This window comes from Pristis pectinata, chromosome 13, assembly GCF_009764475.1.
Source record: "Pristis pectinata isolate sPriPec2 chromosome 13, sPriPec2.1.pri, whole genome shotgun sequence".
Taxonomy (NCBI): Eukaryota; Metazoa; Chordata; class Chondrichthyes; order Rhinopristiformes; family Pristidae; genus Pristis; species Pristis pectinata.
Genome location: NC_067417.1, coordinates 1,926,064 through 1,946,175, shown reverse-complemented (window position 1 = coordinate 1,946,175; position 20,112 = coordinate 1,926,064). Strand labels below are relative to the sequence as shown.

Genomic DNA, 20,112 nt, shown 5'->3' with positions numbered 1-20,112 from the left:
TCTTGAGGGAAATCAGGAGGGCAAAGAGAGGGTATAAGGTGGATCTGGCAGGTAAGGTTAAGGAAAATCCCAAGAGGTTCTATAGCTATATAAAGGGTAAGAGGGAGGTCAGGGAGAGAGTAGGTCCCCTTAGAGATCAGCAGGGCCGCCTATGTCTTGAGCCACAGGAGATGGGGGAGATTTTTAACCAATACTTCTCCTCTGTTTACTGAGGAGAAAATCATGGTTGCTCAAGGGATAAGGGAAACTAGTGGTGATGTTTTGGAGAACATTTGTATTACCAAGGAGGAGGTATTTGCAGCATTACAGCACATTAAGGTGGATAAATCCCCAGGGCCTGACCGAGTGCATCCTAGGACCTTGCGGGAGGCTGGAGAAGTTGTGGAGACCCTTGCGGAGATTTTTGCTTCATCTTTAGGCACTGGTGAAGTCCCCGAAGACTGGAAGGTGGCTAATGTCATTCTGTTGTTCAAGAAAGGCAGCAAGGACAATCCAGGGGACTACAGGCCCATCAGCCTGACATCAGTAATGGGGAAGTTACTGGAGGGAATTCTGAGGGACAGGATCTACCAGCATTTAGATGAACAGAGTCTGATCAGGAGGAATCAGCATGGTTTTGTGTGTGGAAAGTCATGCTTGACAAACATTTTAGAGTTTATTGGAGGTAACCAAAATGGTAGATGATGCATTTTGGAAAGTCAAACCAGCATTGCACTTATACTATGCGTGGTAAGGGACTAGGAAGTGTAATGGAACAGAGGAACCTAGGAGTACAAGTGCATAGTTCATTGAAAACAGCGTCACAGATAGACAGGATGGTGACAAAGACATTTAGCACGCTGGCCTTCATTAGTCAGGGCACTGAGTATAGGAGTTAGAACATTATATTGCAGTGGTATATGTCGTTGGTGAGGCTGTACTTGGAGCACTGTGTACAGTTTGGTCGCCCTGTTATAGGAAAGACGTGGTTAAACTGGAAAGAGTGCAGAGAAGATTTACGAGGATGTTGCCAGGACTCGAGGGCCTGAGTTACAGGGAGAGGTTGGCCAGGCTGGGACTTTATTCCTTGGAGTGTAGGAGAATGAGAGGTGATCTTACAAAAGTTTATTAAATCATAAGGGGCATAGATAAGGAGGATGGTAGCAGTCTTTTCGCCGAGGTAGGGGAGTCCAAAACTAGGGGGTATAGATTTAGGGTGAGGGGGGAAAGATTTAAGAGGAACCTGAGGGGCAACTTTTTCACGTAGAGGGTGGTGAGTGTATGGAACGAGCTGCCAGAGGAAGTGGGTGAGGCAGGTACAACAGCATCATTTAAGAAGCACTTGGATAGGTACATGGAGGGGTGGGGCTTGGAGGGATATGGGCCGAACGCAGGAAGTTGGGACTAGCTGGGTGGGCACCATGGTCGGCATGGACTGGTTGGGCCGAAGGGCCTGTGTCCGTGCTGTATTGATCTGTGACTTATAAAACATCAAGACCCTGGAGAGGTTGCAGAGGAGATTTTACATCCAAAACAGGAGCAGGAGTTAGGCAATCAGCCCCTCCAGCTTCCTCTGTCATTTATTAAGATCATAGCTGTTGCAGTCTTTGCCTCAACACCACATTCCCAGACTGCCTCCATATCCCTGTAGCTCGTATCTCTTGTCAATCTCCACTAGGAATATCTTAAGTGCCTCTGCCTCCACAGCTCTCCGATCTAGAGAACTACAAAGATTCATGACCTTCTGAGAAGAATTTGCTTCTTATCTCCTGAAATGGGTGACCCCTTATTCTGAAACTATACCCCATCGTTCTAGATACCCCTCAGAATCAGTAAGATCACCTCAAATTCTTTTAAACTCCGATGAGTGCAGGCCTAACCTGCTTTGCCTCTCTTCATACATCAACATTTTCATCCCAGGAATCAACCTAGTGAATCTTCTCTGCACTGCCTCAAATGTAATTATTATTCTTCCTTAAACATGGGGACCAAAACTCCAGGTGTGATCTCCCTAGTGCCTGGTGAAGGACTCCAGTTCTTACAGAGTTATGGAAACAGGCCTTTTGGCCCACCCTGTGTATGCTGACAATCCCACTTACAGTGCTCAGTCCATGGCCTGCAGACCAAGTGCTGGTAAATTCAAATGCTCATCTAGATACTCCTTAAACGTTGTGAGAGTCGCTGCCTCCGCCACCCCTCCAGATTCCAACCACCCTCTGAAGCAAAAAAATTCTTCCTCAGACCTGTTCTAAACCTCCTATCCTTTAACCTAAAACTGTGCCCTCTGGTTACAGACACCTCTGCCATTGCGAAAGATTTCCTATTACATTCCCTATCTATGCCCCTTATAATTTTGTGTCCCCACCGAGACTACTCTTAGGGAAAACAAACCCAGCCTATCCAGTCTCTCCTGAAACCTGAGATGTTCCAGCTAAGCAACATCCTGATGAATTTCCTCTCAAGAATCTTCTCAAGTACAATCATATCCTCTGATAGTGTGGCAACCAAATCTGCACGCAGTACTGCAGTTGTGACCTAATCAAAGTTTCATTAAGTTGCATCGGGACCTCCCTGCCGCAGGTAACGAAGGTCAGCGTCCCATACGTCTTTTTCGCCACCTTATCCACCTGCTTTGCCTTTAAGGAATTGTACGCCAAGGTTCCTCTGTTCCTAAATACTCCCTCGGGTTCTACCATTCATGAATGAATAAGGACATAGTGATTCCAGTGGCAGAAAGGTCAGTGATCAGAGGACATGGATTGAATGGGGTCGGCAAAAGAACCAGAGGAGAAGAATTCTTTTTAATGCAGCAAGCTATTGCGATCTGGAAAGTGCTGAAGAGGAGAATGGATGATCCTGCTGACCGTTGGCCCTGAATAGCAGTGAAAGCAGGGTCAATTGGAACTTTAAAAGGGGAACTGGATAAATACTTGAAGGACCATAGGGAGTGAGACTAATCAGGCAAGTCTCTTGAAGAGTTGGCACCAGCACCATGGGTCTGTGGCCTCTTTCTGTGCGTGATCTGCAGGGGAACCAGTGTAAGTCAGTGGATACTGATGCATGCTGCTATGCATTTAGATCTTAGGTTGCAGCCCAGGAATGTGACAGCATTATTGCAGGGCCTGGAATAAAGTTATAAAGACAAATATCATCATGACCAACAAAAAATAGTCCTGACTCTTGGTTGCTGTGCTGTTGAGGATGTACCAGAGAGCCAGCAGTCAGCAGGATCATACATTCTCCTCTTCAGAAGCCAGGCTCTTCTGAAGAGACTTATTTGGAGGCTAAATAAGAACGAGAGATAGAAGCAGGAGGCCACTCAGCCCCCTACTACTCCACCACTAAGATTATGGCTGAACTATGGCTGATTATGCAGGAACCCCATTCCCCTTGATTTGTAAAGTCTATCATTCTCTATCTGGAGTACACTCAGTGACCAAACCCCCACAGCCCTCTTGCATAGAGAATTCCAAAAAATCACCACCTTCTGGGTGAAGACATTTCTTCCTATCTCTGTCCTGAATAACCATTTCCTGATTTTGAGTCTGTGACCCCTGGGTTCTGCACGCCCCTGGGTTTTGCACACCCCACCCTGCATTTACCCTGGAAATTTATGTAGCAATTATATCACCTCTCATTTTTCTTAAAGGACAGTTCTGACAAATGGTCTCAGGCCTGAAACATTAACCGTTTCTGTCTCCACAGATAAGATATCTTTATTAGTCACATGTACATCGAAACACACAGTAAAATACATCTCTTGCGTAGAGTGTTCTGGGGACAGCCTACAAGTGTCGCCATGCTTCCAGAGCCAACATAGCATGCCCACAACTTCCTAACCCGTACATCTTTGGAATGTGGGAGGAAACCGGAGCACCCGGAGGAAACCCACGCAGACATGGGGAGAACGTACAAGCTCCTTACAGAAAGTGGACAGAATCGAACCCGGGTCACTGGTGCTGTAAAGCATGACGCTAACCGCTACACTGCCGTGCCTGCCCATGGTGCCTGACCTGCAGTATTTTTTTTATTTTCATTCACTCTATGGGTTGCTTAATCTATACTAACAGGACAAACCTGACAGTGCAAGAGTCCATCTGGTGAACCTTTGTTGCACTGCCTCTATTGCCAGTACAGGCCATCCCCGGGTTATGGACTTCCCTACATATGAAGGAGCTCCTACGACGTTATTAAATTAAAAATCCAATGTACACACATACGTTTGTTCCTATGAATGGCAGAACCAGCTCCCCCTCCCCAGTTTTAGTGATTATTCTTCTTATCGGTCTTATGTGCCTTTGATGCCAGTCATTACAATACTGTGGAGGTATGGTTACCGTATCAAGTAATTTTTGAGTATTTTCTGACTTATGGACAAAATTATTAATGTCTGTAAAAACGAAACCCCTTTGTTACCCGGGATGACCTGTGTATCCTTCCATAGGCAAGGAGACCAGACCTATACTCAATGTTCTAGGTGTGGTTCACTAGGACCTATATAATTCTAGTAAAATGTTTAAACACCCATGCCCCACCCTTCACCATCTAAAGACCTCAATTTTTTCCACACTATGTTCCTTCTGCATTTAAATCTTTCCCCCCTCACGTTAAACCTATGCCCTCTAGTTTTAGAATCCCTAAACCTGGGAAAAATACGGTCTACGGTTTTATTAAAAAAAACCCTCAGCTGCCTCCACTTCAGGGAAAGGAGTCCCAACCTATCCAATTTCTCCTTGTAACTCATGCCCTCCAATCCAGCAACATCCTCGTGCGTCTTTTTTTGCACTTTGTCTTGCTTAATCGCATCCTGATTTAAGTATGGTTAGGGAAGACCTGGGGTTACGAGGACAAGGCACGTAAGAATCGGACAAGTGTAGGTGTTAGAATGGCCTAATGTTTGCAGAACCTTGGGAATCAGTTACCTGCCTCCGATGCCAGTAAATAATTTCTAAATAAGGGAACCAAAACTGTGCACAGTACTCCAAATATGGCCTCATTAAATAAAGTCATAGAGTTGCACAGCATAGAAAAAGGCCCTTCAGCCCACTGCGTCTATACCGACCACGATGTCTATTTTTACTAATCCCACTTGCCTGCATTAATTCCATATCCCTCTATGCCCTGCTTATTCCAGCACCTGTCCAAATGCCTCTTAAATGTTGCTACTGTTCCTGCCTCCACCACCTCCTCTGGCAGCTCATTCCAGATATCAACTACTCTGTGTGAAAATTTTACGCCTCAGATTCATTTAAACCTCCTCCCTCTCACCTTAAGCCTATTCCCTTCAGTTTAGACACTTCTACCAGGGGAAATAAGACTCTGGCTATCTACCCTATCTATGGATCTCATAGTTTTATCTCCATCATGTCACCTCTCAGCCTCCTTTGCTCCAGACTCAGCCTATTTCTCCTTATAACTCAAGCCCTCCAATTCAGGCAACATCCTTGTGAATTTTTACTGCACCTTCTCTAGCTTAATCACATCTTTCCCGTAACGTGGTGACCAGAACTGCAGACAATATTTTGTACAGTTGTAAAATAATGTCCCTACCTTTGGACTCAATGGCTCGGCCGATGAAGGCAACCATGCCATACACCTTCACTGTCCTGTCTTACCTGTACGTACTTGAATTTCAAGGTCTCTGTTCTACAACATTCTCCAGGGCCCTGTCTTTCACTGTGTATGTCCTGGCCTGGTTTAACTTCCTAAAATGCATCACTTCGCACTTGTCGAAGTTAAATGCCGTCTGCCGTTCCCCTGCCCATTTTGTCAGTTGTGATATATCTTGTGACCTTAGATAACACAGTCCACCATACCACCAATTTTGGTGTCATCTGCAAACTTACTAATCATGCTATCACATTGCAGGAAGGATATGGAGGCTTTGGAGATGGTACAGAAGAGTTTCACCAGGATATTGCCTGGATTAGAGAGTATTAGCTATAAGGCGATGTTGGAGAAACTTCGATTGGAGCGTCAGAGGCTGTGGGGCAACCTGAGAGGAGTATATATAATTATGAGAGGCACAGATAGTGTAGATAGTCAAAGTATTTTTTTCAGGGTGGAAATGTTGAATATTTGAGGGCATAGCTTTAAGGTGAGGGGGGTAAGTTTAAGGGAGATTTATGAGGCAAGTTTTTTTTTTACACATGAAGTGGTAGGTGCCTGGAACACTGCTGGGGAAGTGGTCGAAGCAGATACAATAGCAACTTTAAGAAGCATTTAGACAATAACATGAATAGGCAGAAAATAGAAGGATGCAGACCATGTGCAGGCAGATGGGATTAGTTTAAATTGGCATCATGGTGGGCTGAATGGCCTGTTCCTGTGCTATACTGTTCTATGTACATTCTCATCCAAATCATTAATATACATGACATACAACAGAGGATCCAGCACCGATCCCTGCAGCACACTAATAGTCGCAGGCCTCCAAACTGAACAACTACAACCCTCTGTCTCCCACCACCAGGCAAATGTTGTATCCAGTTGGCTAGCTTACCCTGGATCCCATGTGATCTAACCTAGTCTACCATGCGGGACCTTGTCGTAGGCCTTGCTAAAGTCCACATAAACAATATCTACTGTCCTGCCCTCATCAATCCTCTTGGTCACCTCTTCAAGAAACTCAATCAAATCCATGAGATATGATTTCCCATGCACAAAGCCCTGATCAGCCCTTGCCTTTCCAAATGCAAATAAATCTGGTCTCCTCAGAATCCTTTCCAATAGCTTCCCACCACTGATGTAAGGCTCACCGGCCTGTAGTTCCCTGCCTTACCTCTGCTGCCCTTCTCAAATAAAGGCACAACAACTTCACTATTTGTAGGTTCCAACCATCTTGCAATAAAGGCCTACATGCCATTTGCCTTCTTAACCACTTGCTGCATCTGCCTGATAATCACAGAATCATATCGCACAGAAATGGGCCCTTACAGTCCACCTCATCCATGCTGTGATACCTATCTATGCTAGTCCTACGTTAGGCCTGTATCCCTCTACTCCTTACCTGTCCAAATCTCCAAAGAACATCTGGAACCCTCTGTACTTCATTCATCTGAAACCTTTCTCCATTCTTTCTCTAATTCACTCCCATTTTTTTTCTACTCCTCGTAATTTATTTCAGTTCCTCATTCCTTATACAGAACAGAGGTTCCTGTACGCTACCCATGTTTAATCATTGCCTTGGCTAGACAATAAACCTCATTGCAACAGTGCAACATGTTGATAATTCTCACACCATCAACTCACTGGAATGAAATTGCCGGTTCAATTTTAGTTAATATCAAATCAAAGGCTGATTTGGTTGTAATTCCATCCCAGTAAAAAAATAGTTACTGCCCAAGGTAACTTCACACTGGATCCTTACAGGGTCCATACAAGAAATTTTTCATCTCATCAGCCTGACCAGGGCTCTAGCGATGAAAGAGCTGTCCTAGTCCCAAAGACATTAACAGATGTTAAAACCAAACACAGGAACTTTTCCCAACTTCCACCCTTGTTTTTTTTAAAAAGAAAAGGCAAATGTTCAAACAAAGATTGCTGTGGGAAAGTGCAAAAATGGGCTTTTGGATTTTATAGGCAAAGGGATTGATCAGAAAATCAAGGTGTTTCTTTGTATTGTTAATCATATGGTGATAATCTGTTTTACACGGGACACTGAAACCATGTGAAAGTGCAGTTAAAATTTACAGAATTTGCATCAGAGATGGGGAGGTAGAATTTTCAAAGAGCGTCTTAATAGCAAGGCTGTATTCGCTGGAGCAGAGAAGGTCAGGAGGAAAATTAAGGACTGCTTCAGAGGGTGAATGTTAAAGGAATCATCTTCACCGACCAGTAAATTGGCAATGGAGAGTCTCCTGATTTAAACTTTTTTGGATTTACACAATGGTAGGTGTACATTACACACATTCACATCAAGGGATCTGTGTACACTAAAGAGCTGGAGGGCGCTATTAAGTGGTATTTAGTTTGGCAAACTCTCGTTTCCTCTCAGAGCAGCCCGACATCTGCTTAACATTTGGTGCATGGTTCAAAGACGGAACAGATGGAATCAATAGAAATCCACCAATGGATGACATCAAGCACCGCATGAAAACAAAGCACCCATCTCAGAGCAAATCATGAAGTCATAACTGGAGCTAGCACACTCCCAGTGACGGGGCAAAGGTCTCAGGGAAGGTAAATGGCCAGAGAAAATCTCCAAATGGACAGCCATATCGAAGAAATGGCTCAGGTAGGCAACTTGGTTGGCATGGACGAGTTAGTCTAAAGGGCCTATTTCTGTGCTATATAACTCTATGATTCTTAATGGTGGGTACCACTGACCACAAAGGAAAAATTGAACCCGTAGAAAGTAAATGCATACCATGTACAGTACTTTGACGATTGTGTACATGCCTTAATCTCAAACACATGTGTTTGATGGTACCCTTTGGTCTTTAGGGTACATATCTCTACCTTTGACACACTAGTTCATGTTGCTCTGAACCTGTAGCCTAAGCACCGTTATTATTTCTATTCATTTTGTTTATTCCCCATTCCATATTGCCCTTGAGAAGGTGGTAATAAGCTACCTCTACAATGGTTGCGGTTCTTCTAGTTAAGGTATTCCCATTGTGAAGGGAGGAAGTTCTTGGATTTAAACCCAGCAACAACAATCATATCAGTCATAGAGCTGTACAGCACAGCACCAGGCCCTCGGACCACCAATGTCCATGCTGACTATCAAATACCCATCTACACTAAATCCCATTTACCACCCAAAGTGGCGGAGGGCATCGGAGGTGTCACAGATATGTGGGAATGGACTGGACTAAAGGAGAAAGGATAGAGTCGAGGTAGGAAGAAATAAGTTTGGTGGGGTAAGAGCGGGCTGGAACAATGGGTCTGCCAGGGTAATCCTGCTTGTGGATTTTGAGCAGGAGATGGAAGAGGGCTGTGAAAGACTGGGTTGGAATCCTCTACACCGGAGAAACCAAACGCAGGTTGGGTGACCACTTTGCGTAACATCTACGTTCAGTCCGTAGGGACAACACTGAGCTTCCTGGTACCTGCCACTTTAACTCTCCATCCTACTCCCATTCTGACGTATCAGTCTGTGGCCTCCTGTATTGTTACAACTAGATCCAATGCAAGCTTGAGAAACAACACTACATCTGTGTGGGCACATTGTGAGCTTCTGGACTTAATATTGAATTCTACAACTTCAGCAACTTGATTTCTCGGTCTGTATCAGACATCCGTCTGTGAACGTGGTTCAGCCTGGTTGTTTTCCTCTTTTCCTTTCCTCCCCTCTCTGGGAGGGGAGGACATGACCAGCCTGACCTGCCGGGCATCAATTCCTGCTCTGCGTTTCACAACTCCTACATCCTTTTGTCTGTGTTCTCACTCTCTAACTGCTCCCATTCACTCACTGACCAGATAACCTGGTTTACAGCTTCTCCCCGTGGTCACTCCAGTTTTACCCTGCTGGAGAAATCTCCCCTCCTCCACCTTCCTGGCAGCTTAATGAGCTGCTTTTCTCTCCATCCCAGTTCTGACGAAGGGTCTTTGACCTGAAACATTAACTCTGTTTCTCTTCCCACAGATGCGGCCTGACCTGCTGACTACTTCCAGCATTTTCTCTTTTTTATTTTAGATTTCCAAAATCTGCAGCTTTTTTAAGATTTTCACTTCCTACTATCTATTCTATTTATGCCACTCATAATGTTATATAGCCCTATCAGGTACCACTTCAGCCTTCTCTGCTCCAAGGAAAACAAACCCAGCCTATCCAGTCTCTCTTCATAAATGAGATGCTCCATCCCAGGGGAACATCCTAATGAGATAGTATCTATGGCAGATAGATCCTACAGTGCTGTGAATCTATACTGTTTGTACATACCTCTGTACAACAAGCACACAATACCCTGAGTTTGTAGTGTACGTACTTGTATCTTTGTCACACCAGTTTTGTGGTAACTTGGGCTTTTAGTGTGTATACCTCTATCTCCGATACACTGGGATCAGAGTGCCCTGGTCCTATGGTCGAACACCTGTTCCTCTGACACACTGGATGTCTGAATCTGGTGAGGGCTCATTTCATTTTCCTGATCATGCTCATCCCACTGTTTATTTCAATCACTTCTTGAGGTCCTGTGCTGTTGTTCTACCAACACATCTGAGGTTACTCTTCAAGTTGTCATACGGATACTGAGTACTGGAGCACCCAGATAGTAATCACTAAACCCTTGTGCTAATACCGTTACATTACCAAGGAACTTGCTCCAGCTCAGGACCTCAAACCCAGGACTGGCTCTTACCTGGACTGAGTTAAGCCGGCAGTATCCGTTGATTGGAAATCGGATTACATGCGTGGGGTCCTGGTTCCACCCAGCGTTTACAGAGTTGCACATGACATCCCCAGTCTCAGGGAAAATATCCTCTATTAATGATTTCTCTCCACTTAGACTGATGCGCTCTCCCAGGTCAGGAGTCACCCTCAGCACCAGACACTCACAAGGTTGCGAGCACTTTCGATGCTCCCGTTCCTGCTTCCACCTCTCCAGTTCTCTCACCATGGGCTGTAGCTGGTAATACTTTGCTTCTTCATATAACAGGCTGAAATCCTGCAACAAGAACAACTTCACTTTGAATTTTTTTCCATTCTGGATTTCCTGCTCAGATGGGAACAGGAGGAGGTTACTCAACCCTCGAGCCTGCTCCACCCTTTTAATCACAGAGCATTGCAAAGAAACGTACAGCCCTGAAAGCGCTACTCAGTCCACCAGTTCGTGCTGGCATCTGTGTTCAACTCAAGCCTCCTCCTCCCCTTCTCATCCATTCCTAGTATTGTGTCATCCACAGATTTAGAAGTTGTGTTTTGATTCCTCAATCATTAACATAAATTGTGAATGACAGAGACCCAGGGATGACTCCTGAGGGGCTCCACTTTCCAGTTTTTCTCCCTCTGAATAGTTACTCTTTATGAGAATGATACCACAGTAGTTATGTCACTGGACTAATGATCGACAGGTTAAATTCAAATTCCACCATGTCAGGGGACCTCCAGTTCACTTGAGTTCAGCTGTGATCTTACTGAACATCAGAGCAGGTGTGAGGTACAGACTGGTCTACTCCTGTTTTATGTTAATTATTGGCCTGGTATCCAAAGGCCTGAGTTAATGAACTGGAATTCAAATCACAGCAATTGGCACTTAAATTCAAGTAATGAAGTAAACCTGGACTAAAGTAGCATCAGAAACAATGACCGTGAAACAACTAGATTGTTGTTTAAAAGGTTGTATCTGGTTCACTAATGTCTTTCAGAAAAGGAAATCTGTCATATTTAAGCAGCCTGGTTTGTATGTGACTTCAGGCCCAGAGAAATGTGGCTGATTTAAAACCAAAATGGCTTAGCAATCCAGCCAGTTCAAAGATAAATAGGGATGGGTACAAATGTTGATCTTGGTAGCAATGAACACATCCTATGAGTTATTCTTTTAAAAATCCACTGCTTTCTGCAAGCTAGCCGTTTTGCAGCTTGTCCATTGACCTTATTTGTTGCTCTGTTACATAGCAACTTATCAAAAGCCTTCTGCAACTTGAAAAATTACATCTACTACATTCCCTTATGGAATTTAATCTCAACAAGTGTGAACTGATGCGTTTTGGGAAGGCAGATAGGGGTAGGACATGTACAGCAAATGGTAGGGCACTAAGGAATGTTGATCAATAGGGGCCTTGGGGTACAAGACCATAGCTCCCTGGAAGTGCCAACACAGGCAGAAGAAGGTATATGGCGTGCTTGGTGAAGAAGGAAAATGGCATGCTTGGCTTGTATGTTGGGGCATAAAATATAAAAACTGGGACATCACTGTTGCGATTTCACAAAGCACTGGTTAGACTGCACGTGAAGTATTGTGTGTAGATATGGTCGCCACACTCCAGGAAGGATGTGGTTGTACTGGAGAAAAGAGATTCAGCAGGATGCTACCTCAACTGGAGCGCTCTCCTTGGTTTCTGTCAGACAGTCTCCTTCAATAAACATCATTAAATATATTTTTTGCTTGTCATTACGTTGTGGGATCATGCTAGGTATAAGTTGACTTTTTTGCTTGGGATGTTCTTTGGTTGGGGAAGGTTCTATGGAAATATGAGGATAAGTTTCATTGGAACCCTTAACCCAGGATGAGGCAGCAGCTTTGGAAGATCACTGATTACTGAACGTAAAAAGGAATAGGTGAGGAGATTTATCTGAAATATTGTTGCACCCTCACCTTGAAGTCTTCTGGAAGCAGGAGCTTCGACGTCCTGAGGAAACTTAAGATGTATCGGAAAATCTCTCCATCTCGATCAATGAAATAGTGCTGTTTTAAACTGTCCAGGACGATGGGCTCTGTGCCATTGAACAGGCGTCCTATCCTGAGAACAGAATGCGATCTTCATGTGTACCAAAATAAACTTTTAATCTGTTTGACCATAGTTTGGTATTCATTTTTCAACAATATCGAATCCTGAATCCAAAACACTTATCAACACTTGTAGCAAATAGCCAGCTATTAAGAAACAATCGAAGAACTACAGAATAAATGGTAAGAGCTAATCATAACATTAGAAAAGATACGTCACAGGATGCATGTGGAACCTAACAATATAATAATATCTGTGATTGTCCTATATAATTAAACCAGCAAAAGATCCGCAGACCAAGGCTCCTGGGAAATTTTGGCTCAAGCCTTGCTGAGGCAGTTGAAAGGACACACTCTCCTCAAGGAGTCCACGGTATGTGAACAACAAGTTATACTGACCTGACGGATTGTGCTTTGTTCTCTTTTATTTCAGTGTTCCCTAGTCTGCAAACTTATATTAGAGTTAACTAATGTTTTACAATTTCCCATCAACATATTGAGAGTGTCTAAATTGGGACAGCTTCAAAGGTTTGATATTCACAATCATATTCACAAAGTCACACCTTTCATCCAACATCCCACACCCTTCCTGGATTTCTCCTGTCCCACCATCAGGTCAGACCTGCTGGAAGTGGTGTCAGGTCAAACACAGGCAAGGAAATTTCCTGCTGATTCCCTCCTACCATCTTCCCTCAGCTGATGATTCAGTACTTCTCCGTGGTTAAGCCCACCTGGAAGTAGTACTGAGAGGGAATGTGCTCTGGATGGGAACCAATGCCCATTACCAATAATGGTTTGATAGCACCAGTACTGAATGCCCAAATCCTAAAGGACATGGCCGCCAGACAAGCCCTGTAACAGGCAGTGAAAATGGCTGCACATCAAATGGCTATTCAGACCCCTATCTGCCTCTGACTGGAAACATTATTTCATTATTTTAAATCCATTTGCCAGATAAAACTCTGATAATCCAGCACCCTTGGGAATTTGGTAGTGCCAGGCAAGCTGATTTTCTGGACTACTGGATATTATTCTAGTAATACTCAAACAAAGCTTTAACTTTTTTTTTGCTCATTACACAGTAGTATAATAAATTTTCCAGTGAACCTGGTGAGTTTCAGCTTGTGAATTTAAGATTGACCCTGTTCCAACTCCAACCCATGTCTTGTGGCTACACACACAGCTCATGGTCCTGACCACACTCTGGACTATCCGCCAGCTGTGGTTGCACATCTACTCACTGTCCAAATCCCTAACTAACTATAAGGCAGCCAGATGCTGAACCATCAGGTTTTAGAGTAACTAGATGCCGTATTATTGGAGTTTTAAATATTGAGGGTAACATTCTTCATATCAATTTTTTCTTGGCCCTCCATAGTTTTACATTTTAGCCTCCCCATTTAAAAAAAATGCTAGCCTATCTAACTTTTCCTCAAATAAATGTTGGCAACATCTTTGTATCTTCTCATATTTTTCCTGTAATGTGGTGACCAGAGATGATGATAGTATTTCTAAATTAAGTTTGATATAGTTCCAGCACATTCTGTGCCTCAGCAGTAAAAGGAAGCATTAATTTCCTTTCTTAACCACCTTAATGAATGACCAGGCCACCTTTTCTAATTGTTCACTTTTCAGGACTTGGGTGTCACTGACAAGGCCAGAATTTATAGCCCATCCATAATTGTCCTCAATATGGTGGGGTGAGCCCTTTTTAAACTGCTACTTTGAACTTCTGGCAAAGGTACCCTGACAGACTTGTTGGAAGTTCTGGAATCTAGATCCTGCAATGTTGAAGCAACAAATCAGGATGCTGGAGGGGAACCTGCAGATAATGGTGTCTTTGTCTTTCTTGGTAGTAGAGGTTGTGTGTTTGGAAGGTGCTAGAAGCCTAGCCTGGGCAAGTTACTACAGTTGTAGATGGTACATTCTGCAACCAGTGTGCACTTCTGTATGTTTACATAGTGGAAGGGTGCCAACCTCAAGCGGGTTGCTTTGTCCAAGATTTGTGCTGGCACGTCAAGTGTATGACTGTACCTGTATTAATTGCTTCTCTTGCAGCAGTGTATTTATGGCATGAAATCTAGAAAGAGTGGTCCTAGTGAAGCCCAAATTAGCTATCAGTGCTTCTTGATAACACTGTCGACACCTTTCTTGGGTACATTGATTGGGTGGTTTGTAGCTGGATTAGATTTGTCCTTCAGAGATCTGTGGATATGCATCCAAGTTCCCTCTGTTCCCTACCATTTATTGTGTATTTCTCTGCCTTGTTTATCCTCCCAACACCTGGGGCCGTGCCCTCATCTTGATGCTGCCATCAGGCAGGAGGTACAGGACCCTGAAGACCCCACACCTCAAGGTTCAACAACTGCTTCTTCCCCACTGCCGTCAGGTTCTTGAACTGACCTGAAAAACCCCAACGCTGCCTCAGACTGTATTTCCTTTTTCTCTCTCTCAACTTGCACTAACATCGTTATGTTTATTTTGCTATGTAAGTTCTGTGTAATTTATGTTAAGTTTATGTTAACTTCTGTTTGTCATGTTTGTAACGTACTGTGCTGCTGCTGCAGAAAGCTAATTTTCGTGGCATTTATACCCTGGGTATGTGTGCCAATGACAGTAAACTTGAACTTTACTGCAGTATATTCCATTCAACATTTTTCTGTCCACTTGTCCAGTCTTCCTGCAGGCTCCAACTTTTGCCCACACCGCCAAGCACTCAATCATTTGAAAATCTTTTAATAATATTGGCTACATTTAAATTTTATTCATTAATGTGCACCACTAAAAGCAAGTGAGCTCTGTGGAACCCCATTGGAAAGAGCCTTCCAGTCACTAAAGCCCCTAATCACTTCATGTTTACTTCCTGCTGCTGGATCCCAAGGGCTTTTATTTTCCTGTCATATAGGACGTTGTCAAAAGCCTTGTTAAAATCCAAGTAGACTACATCAAATGCGTTATCCTCAATGTCCCCTCTTGTTAACTGCATAAAGTTCAATCCAGTTAGACAAACGCAACCTTCACATAGCAAATCCATACTGACAATCCTTAAATAATCAATGCTTTATTAAATGTTGATCAATATTGCTCCTCAGAATTTATTCCAAGGATTTCCCCACCATTAGGGGTTGGGCAGACTGGTCTGTGATTAGTTGGTACATTCCTTTCATCCTTTATAAAGAAACAATGTTTGACCTGTACGGTCGGTGTGTAAGACAAGCTTTTCACTGTACCTCGGGACCAGTGACAATAATAAACCAACACCAATACCAATACTCCTCCAGTCCTCCAGCACCAAATCAGCAGGCAAAGATTGGAGAATGATGGAGAGTCTCTGGTATTTCCTTGTTTGCTTCTCCTAACATCCTGGAGTGGGTTTCATGTGGCGAAGGTGGTTTATCTACATTTAGTGATCACATTGCATGAAAATAGACTTTTTTTTAATGTTCCAATTGTGTTCTTGTAATGTGGCCATTACAGCAGCAGAGTTATGTTCAACACCATCAGTGTCCAGCATTTTCCTCACTGTACCATTACTGAGTCAGGAACAGCAAGAAAGAGCTAACCAATCAAATCAAAGCTCTGTGTTTCTACCATATACCTTCACAAATGGTGGTGGACAATTAAACAGCTAATGAGTAGAAGTTCTATAAACATCCCCAAACACTCTGAGGTCAAAGTTCAGAACACAAAAGACAAGGTTCAGGTATTTGCAACTATCTTTAGCTTTAAGTATTGTGACTGATCCATGTCAACTTCACTTACTATCCCTACCAATCTTCAGTTCACTCCATATATTGTCAAAAATGCTGAGAAAACTAGATACGGCAAGACACTGGTTCCTGACAACATTTTATCTGCAGGAAAGTGCTCCTTTTGTGTATTGCTCCAGATTCCAGCATCCGCAGAATTTCTTGTGTCTCAATAATGGCTAGTCTGTATTCTGCCAGGAACACTCACCTCCAGATCTCAGGATATCTTGAGTTCAACATGCAAAAAAACAGCTGAATTCTAGGAGAGGTGAAGGTGGTTGCCTTCCAAATGATGCACCATTCTGCGCAGAAATACAGTGCTGTTCCTTTGTTGTCACTGGTTCCAAATCCTGGAACTCACTACGCTAGGGCACTGAGGGTTACCTTCACAACATGGATGGCAGCAGCTGAAATGCAGCATACTATATTCCACTGAGGAGATTACAGAGATAGGAAAGGTGAAGTTATAGATGGAAATGTTAAAGTTAGCTGAGAGTCAGAGAGATCATGAGAAAACAAAACCTGGTCAAGTTAGATGAAGCTCAACAGAGTATTGTCAAGTTTATGGATGTTCGAATGAGGGATGGAGATCAGGACTAAGTCGGTATAGTCACGTCTATCTAAGGTGCAGAAGGTCTAGAGGAGAAACTAGGTCCAATGTCCATTGTGGCTGGTTCAAATTCAAATGTAGCTGGGGATGGAGAGTGCCAATGGTTTGGTACAGAGTTAACGATGGGGACTGAAGATAACAGCTTTGAGCTTTCCAGCGTTTTGCTGGAGGAAATTTCTGTTCATCCAGTGCTGGATACCAGACAAAAAGTCTGCCAGTTTAGGGATGATAACAGCATCAGGAGGTGGTGGTGAGGCAGTAGATCTACAAGTATACATGTGGAAATGGATATGTGAAAATATCCACAGTGGACTACTAGCTGAAACGATGATACTGCTACCTGCAGGGTCATTGATTAAAACCCATGCTTTACTTTGAAAGGGGTCACAAATCCAGTGGAAATAAATGGCAATGCTACTTCTCCATACCAGAGGCTGGTACTTTAAAAGCAAGAGCATCTGACCAGATGATCATTTCTCCAGAGATGCAAGGACTCTGAGAAATCGATGCTAACCATTTTACACAATCAATAAGCAGTCCCTTATATGCCTGGGGTTTTACTTTTCTGTGTTTCCTCTTTCTTTGTCACTCCCAATACCACTGGTTTCCGAATAAGAAACACAGCCATGGTGATCAGAGCAGATATCTTGTGCCCGTTCTCTGTCTAAAACAGAAGAAAGAGAAGTCAGTCACATGGGCCCTTGAACCTGCTCAGTCATTCAATAAGATCATAGCTGACCCCACGTCCTGTCCAAGATGTGGACACATTTTGTTCACCTGATCCAGTTATCCTCTGATTCCCTTATTGTCCAAAAATGTACCTCAGATCTGAATATAGTCAACAACTAAGTATCCACAGCCCTCCAAGGTAAACACTTATAGCATTCCGTTTAAAGAAATATCTCCTCTCTCCCAAATGGCCTACTCCTTATTCTGAGACAATGCTTTTTAGCACGAGACCCTCCTGTGAGAGACGTAACCTCTCAGCATCCAATCCGTCAATCATTCTGACTATTGTATTGCTTTGATACAAAAACACTCATTTTTCTAAACTTCAATGTATACAGGTCAATCTTCATCACTCTCCCCATAAGACATCAATCTCATCCCAGAATCAATCTAAGGAATCAATGTCTCCAAGACAAGTGAAGAACAGTAAGTTGGTGATGAACTAATGGCTGCTTAAGGCCTATGATACAGTCCTAAGAAAGAGACAGATGGAGGGCTACAAAACCAAGCTCACAATCTATTTATCATACTTTTAGACTGTCCCATCAAATACTTCCAGAACGGGCACAGCATAGGTTACATGCAGAATAAATCGACACTAAAAGAATTATATAGACTAAACCTACAATATAGATCTACACCAAATCTAGATTAACTTTACACAAAAAGAATTATTTTATATATGGCATGGACAGCTGGTATCTTTTTCCCCAGGATCAAAATGTCTTATACGAGAGGGCATGCATTTAAGGTCAGGGGGAAAGTTCAAAGGAGATGTGCGGGGCAAGTTTTTTTAAAAACACAGAGAGCGGTGGGTCCCTGGAATGCGCTGCCAGGGGTGGGGGTGGAGGCAGATATGATACAGGCGTTTAGTAGGCTCTTAGATAGGCCCAGAATGTGCAGAGAATGGAGAGAGTATGAGTATGGGCATTGTGTAGGCAAAAGGGATTAGTTTAGTTAGGCTTTTAATTACAAGATTAATTAGTTCAGCATAACATCATGGGCCGAAGGACCTGATCCTGTGCTGTACTGTTCTATGTTCCATATAAAGACATGATATCTTTATTAGTCACATGTACATCGAAACACAGAGTGAAATGCATCTTCTGCGTAGAGTGTTCTGGGGTCAGCCCACAAGTGTCGCCACGCTTCTGGCGCCAACAACTTCCTAACCCGTACGTCTTTGGAATCTGGGAGGAAACCAGAGCACCCGGAGGAAACCCACACAGTCATGGGGAGAACATACAAACTCCTTACAGACAGCAGCGGGGATTGAACCTAGGTCTCTGGCACTGTAATAGCGTTACACTAACCACTACACTACCGTGCCTGCCCTTAGCGTCTATAGGCCACCAAATAATAACATTACAGTGGTACAGGTAATAAACCAAGAAATAGATGTAGCAGAGGATGCAGAGAGTCTACAGAGAGATATAGATAGGTTAAGTGAGTGGGCAAGGGTCTGGCAGATGGAGTACAATGTTGGTAAATGTGAGGTCATCTACTTTGGAAGGAAAAGTAGAATATCAGATTATTATTTAAATGGTGAAAGATTGCAGCATGCTGTTGTGCAGAGGGACTTCGGAGTGCTCGTGCATGAATCGCATGACGTTGGTTTGCAGGTGCAACAGGTTATCAAGAAAGCAAACAGAATGTTGGCCTATATTGCTGGAGGGATTGAATTTAAGAGCAGGGAGGTCATGCTGCAACTGTACGGGGTACTGGTGAGGCCGCAGCCATTGCGTGCAGTTCCGGTCTCCTTACTTGAGGAGAGAGGATGGAATATGACAGAAAACCAAGAAATAATATAAAAACAAACAGTAAGAGTTTCTACAGGTATGTAAAAAGGCAAAGATTTGCTGAAGTAAAGATTGGTTCCTTAGAGGATGAGACTGAGGAATTAATCATGGGAAATAAAGAAATGGCAGAGATTCCAAGAAATTATTTTCAGTCAGTGTTCCCAGCAGAAGACACCAAAAATATGCCAATAACAACAGATAACCAAGGGGCTGTAGGGAGTGAGGAACTCAAAACAATCTCCGTCACTCAAGAATAAGTACTCAGCAACCTGATGGGGCTAAAGGCCTGATGGCCTGAATCCTCGGGTCTTAAGGAAATGGCCTCTGATATAGTGGCTGCATTGGCTATAATTTACTAAAATCCCTCGATTTTGGAGGACTGGAAATCCACAAATATAAAGCAGTAATTTAAGAGAAGAGTCAGACAAAAATCAGGAAAGTAAAGTCAAGTTAAGGGTATTCGGGTTTGGGCTAATATATTGCCATGGATAGGGGATTGGCCAACTAACAGAACACAGAGAATCAGGATAAATGGACCATTTTTGGATTAGCAGTCATTAACTACTGGAGTTCCATAGGGATCAGTGCTGGTGCCTCAATTATCTGCAGTCTGTATTAATGACTTGGATGAAGGGACTGAGTTCTGCAGCCAAGTCTGACACAAAGATAAGTGAATTAGCAAGTTGTGAGGCAGCACAAAGAGCCTTCAGAGGGTTATGGATGGGCTGAGTGAGTGGGCCAGAAATTGTCAGATGGAGTATGATGTGGGGAAATGCAAAGTTATCCTCTTCAGAGGCAAGGATGGAAAAGCAAATTATTTATGTGGAGTGGGGACCCCTGGATGACGAGAAATA

At 43.4% G+C, this 20,112-nt stretch overlaps 1 protein-coding gene across 1 annotated transcript in view; it reads right to left on the bottom strand.

Annotated features, from left to right (window-relative positions):
* The window catches only part of LOC127577291 (BTB/POZ domain-containing protein kctd15), a 47,259-nt gene that overhangs the window by 2,219 nt on the left and 24,928 nt on the right, over positions 1-20,112 (bottom strand). Inside the window, exons 4-5 of the mRNA XM_052028369.1 lie at positions 12,240-12,384; positions 10,284-10,589 (exon numbers count right to left, since the gene is read on the bottom strand). Coding sequence (XP_051884329.1) covers positions 10,284-10,589; positions 12,240-12,384 — 451 coding nt within the window. The remainder of the gene's footprint in view (positions 1-10,283; positions 10,590-12,239; positions 12,385-20,112) is intronic.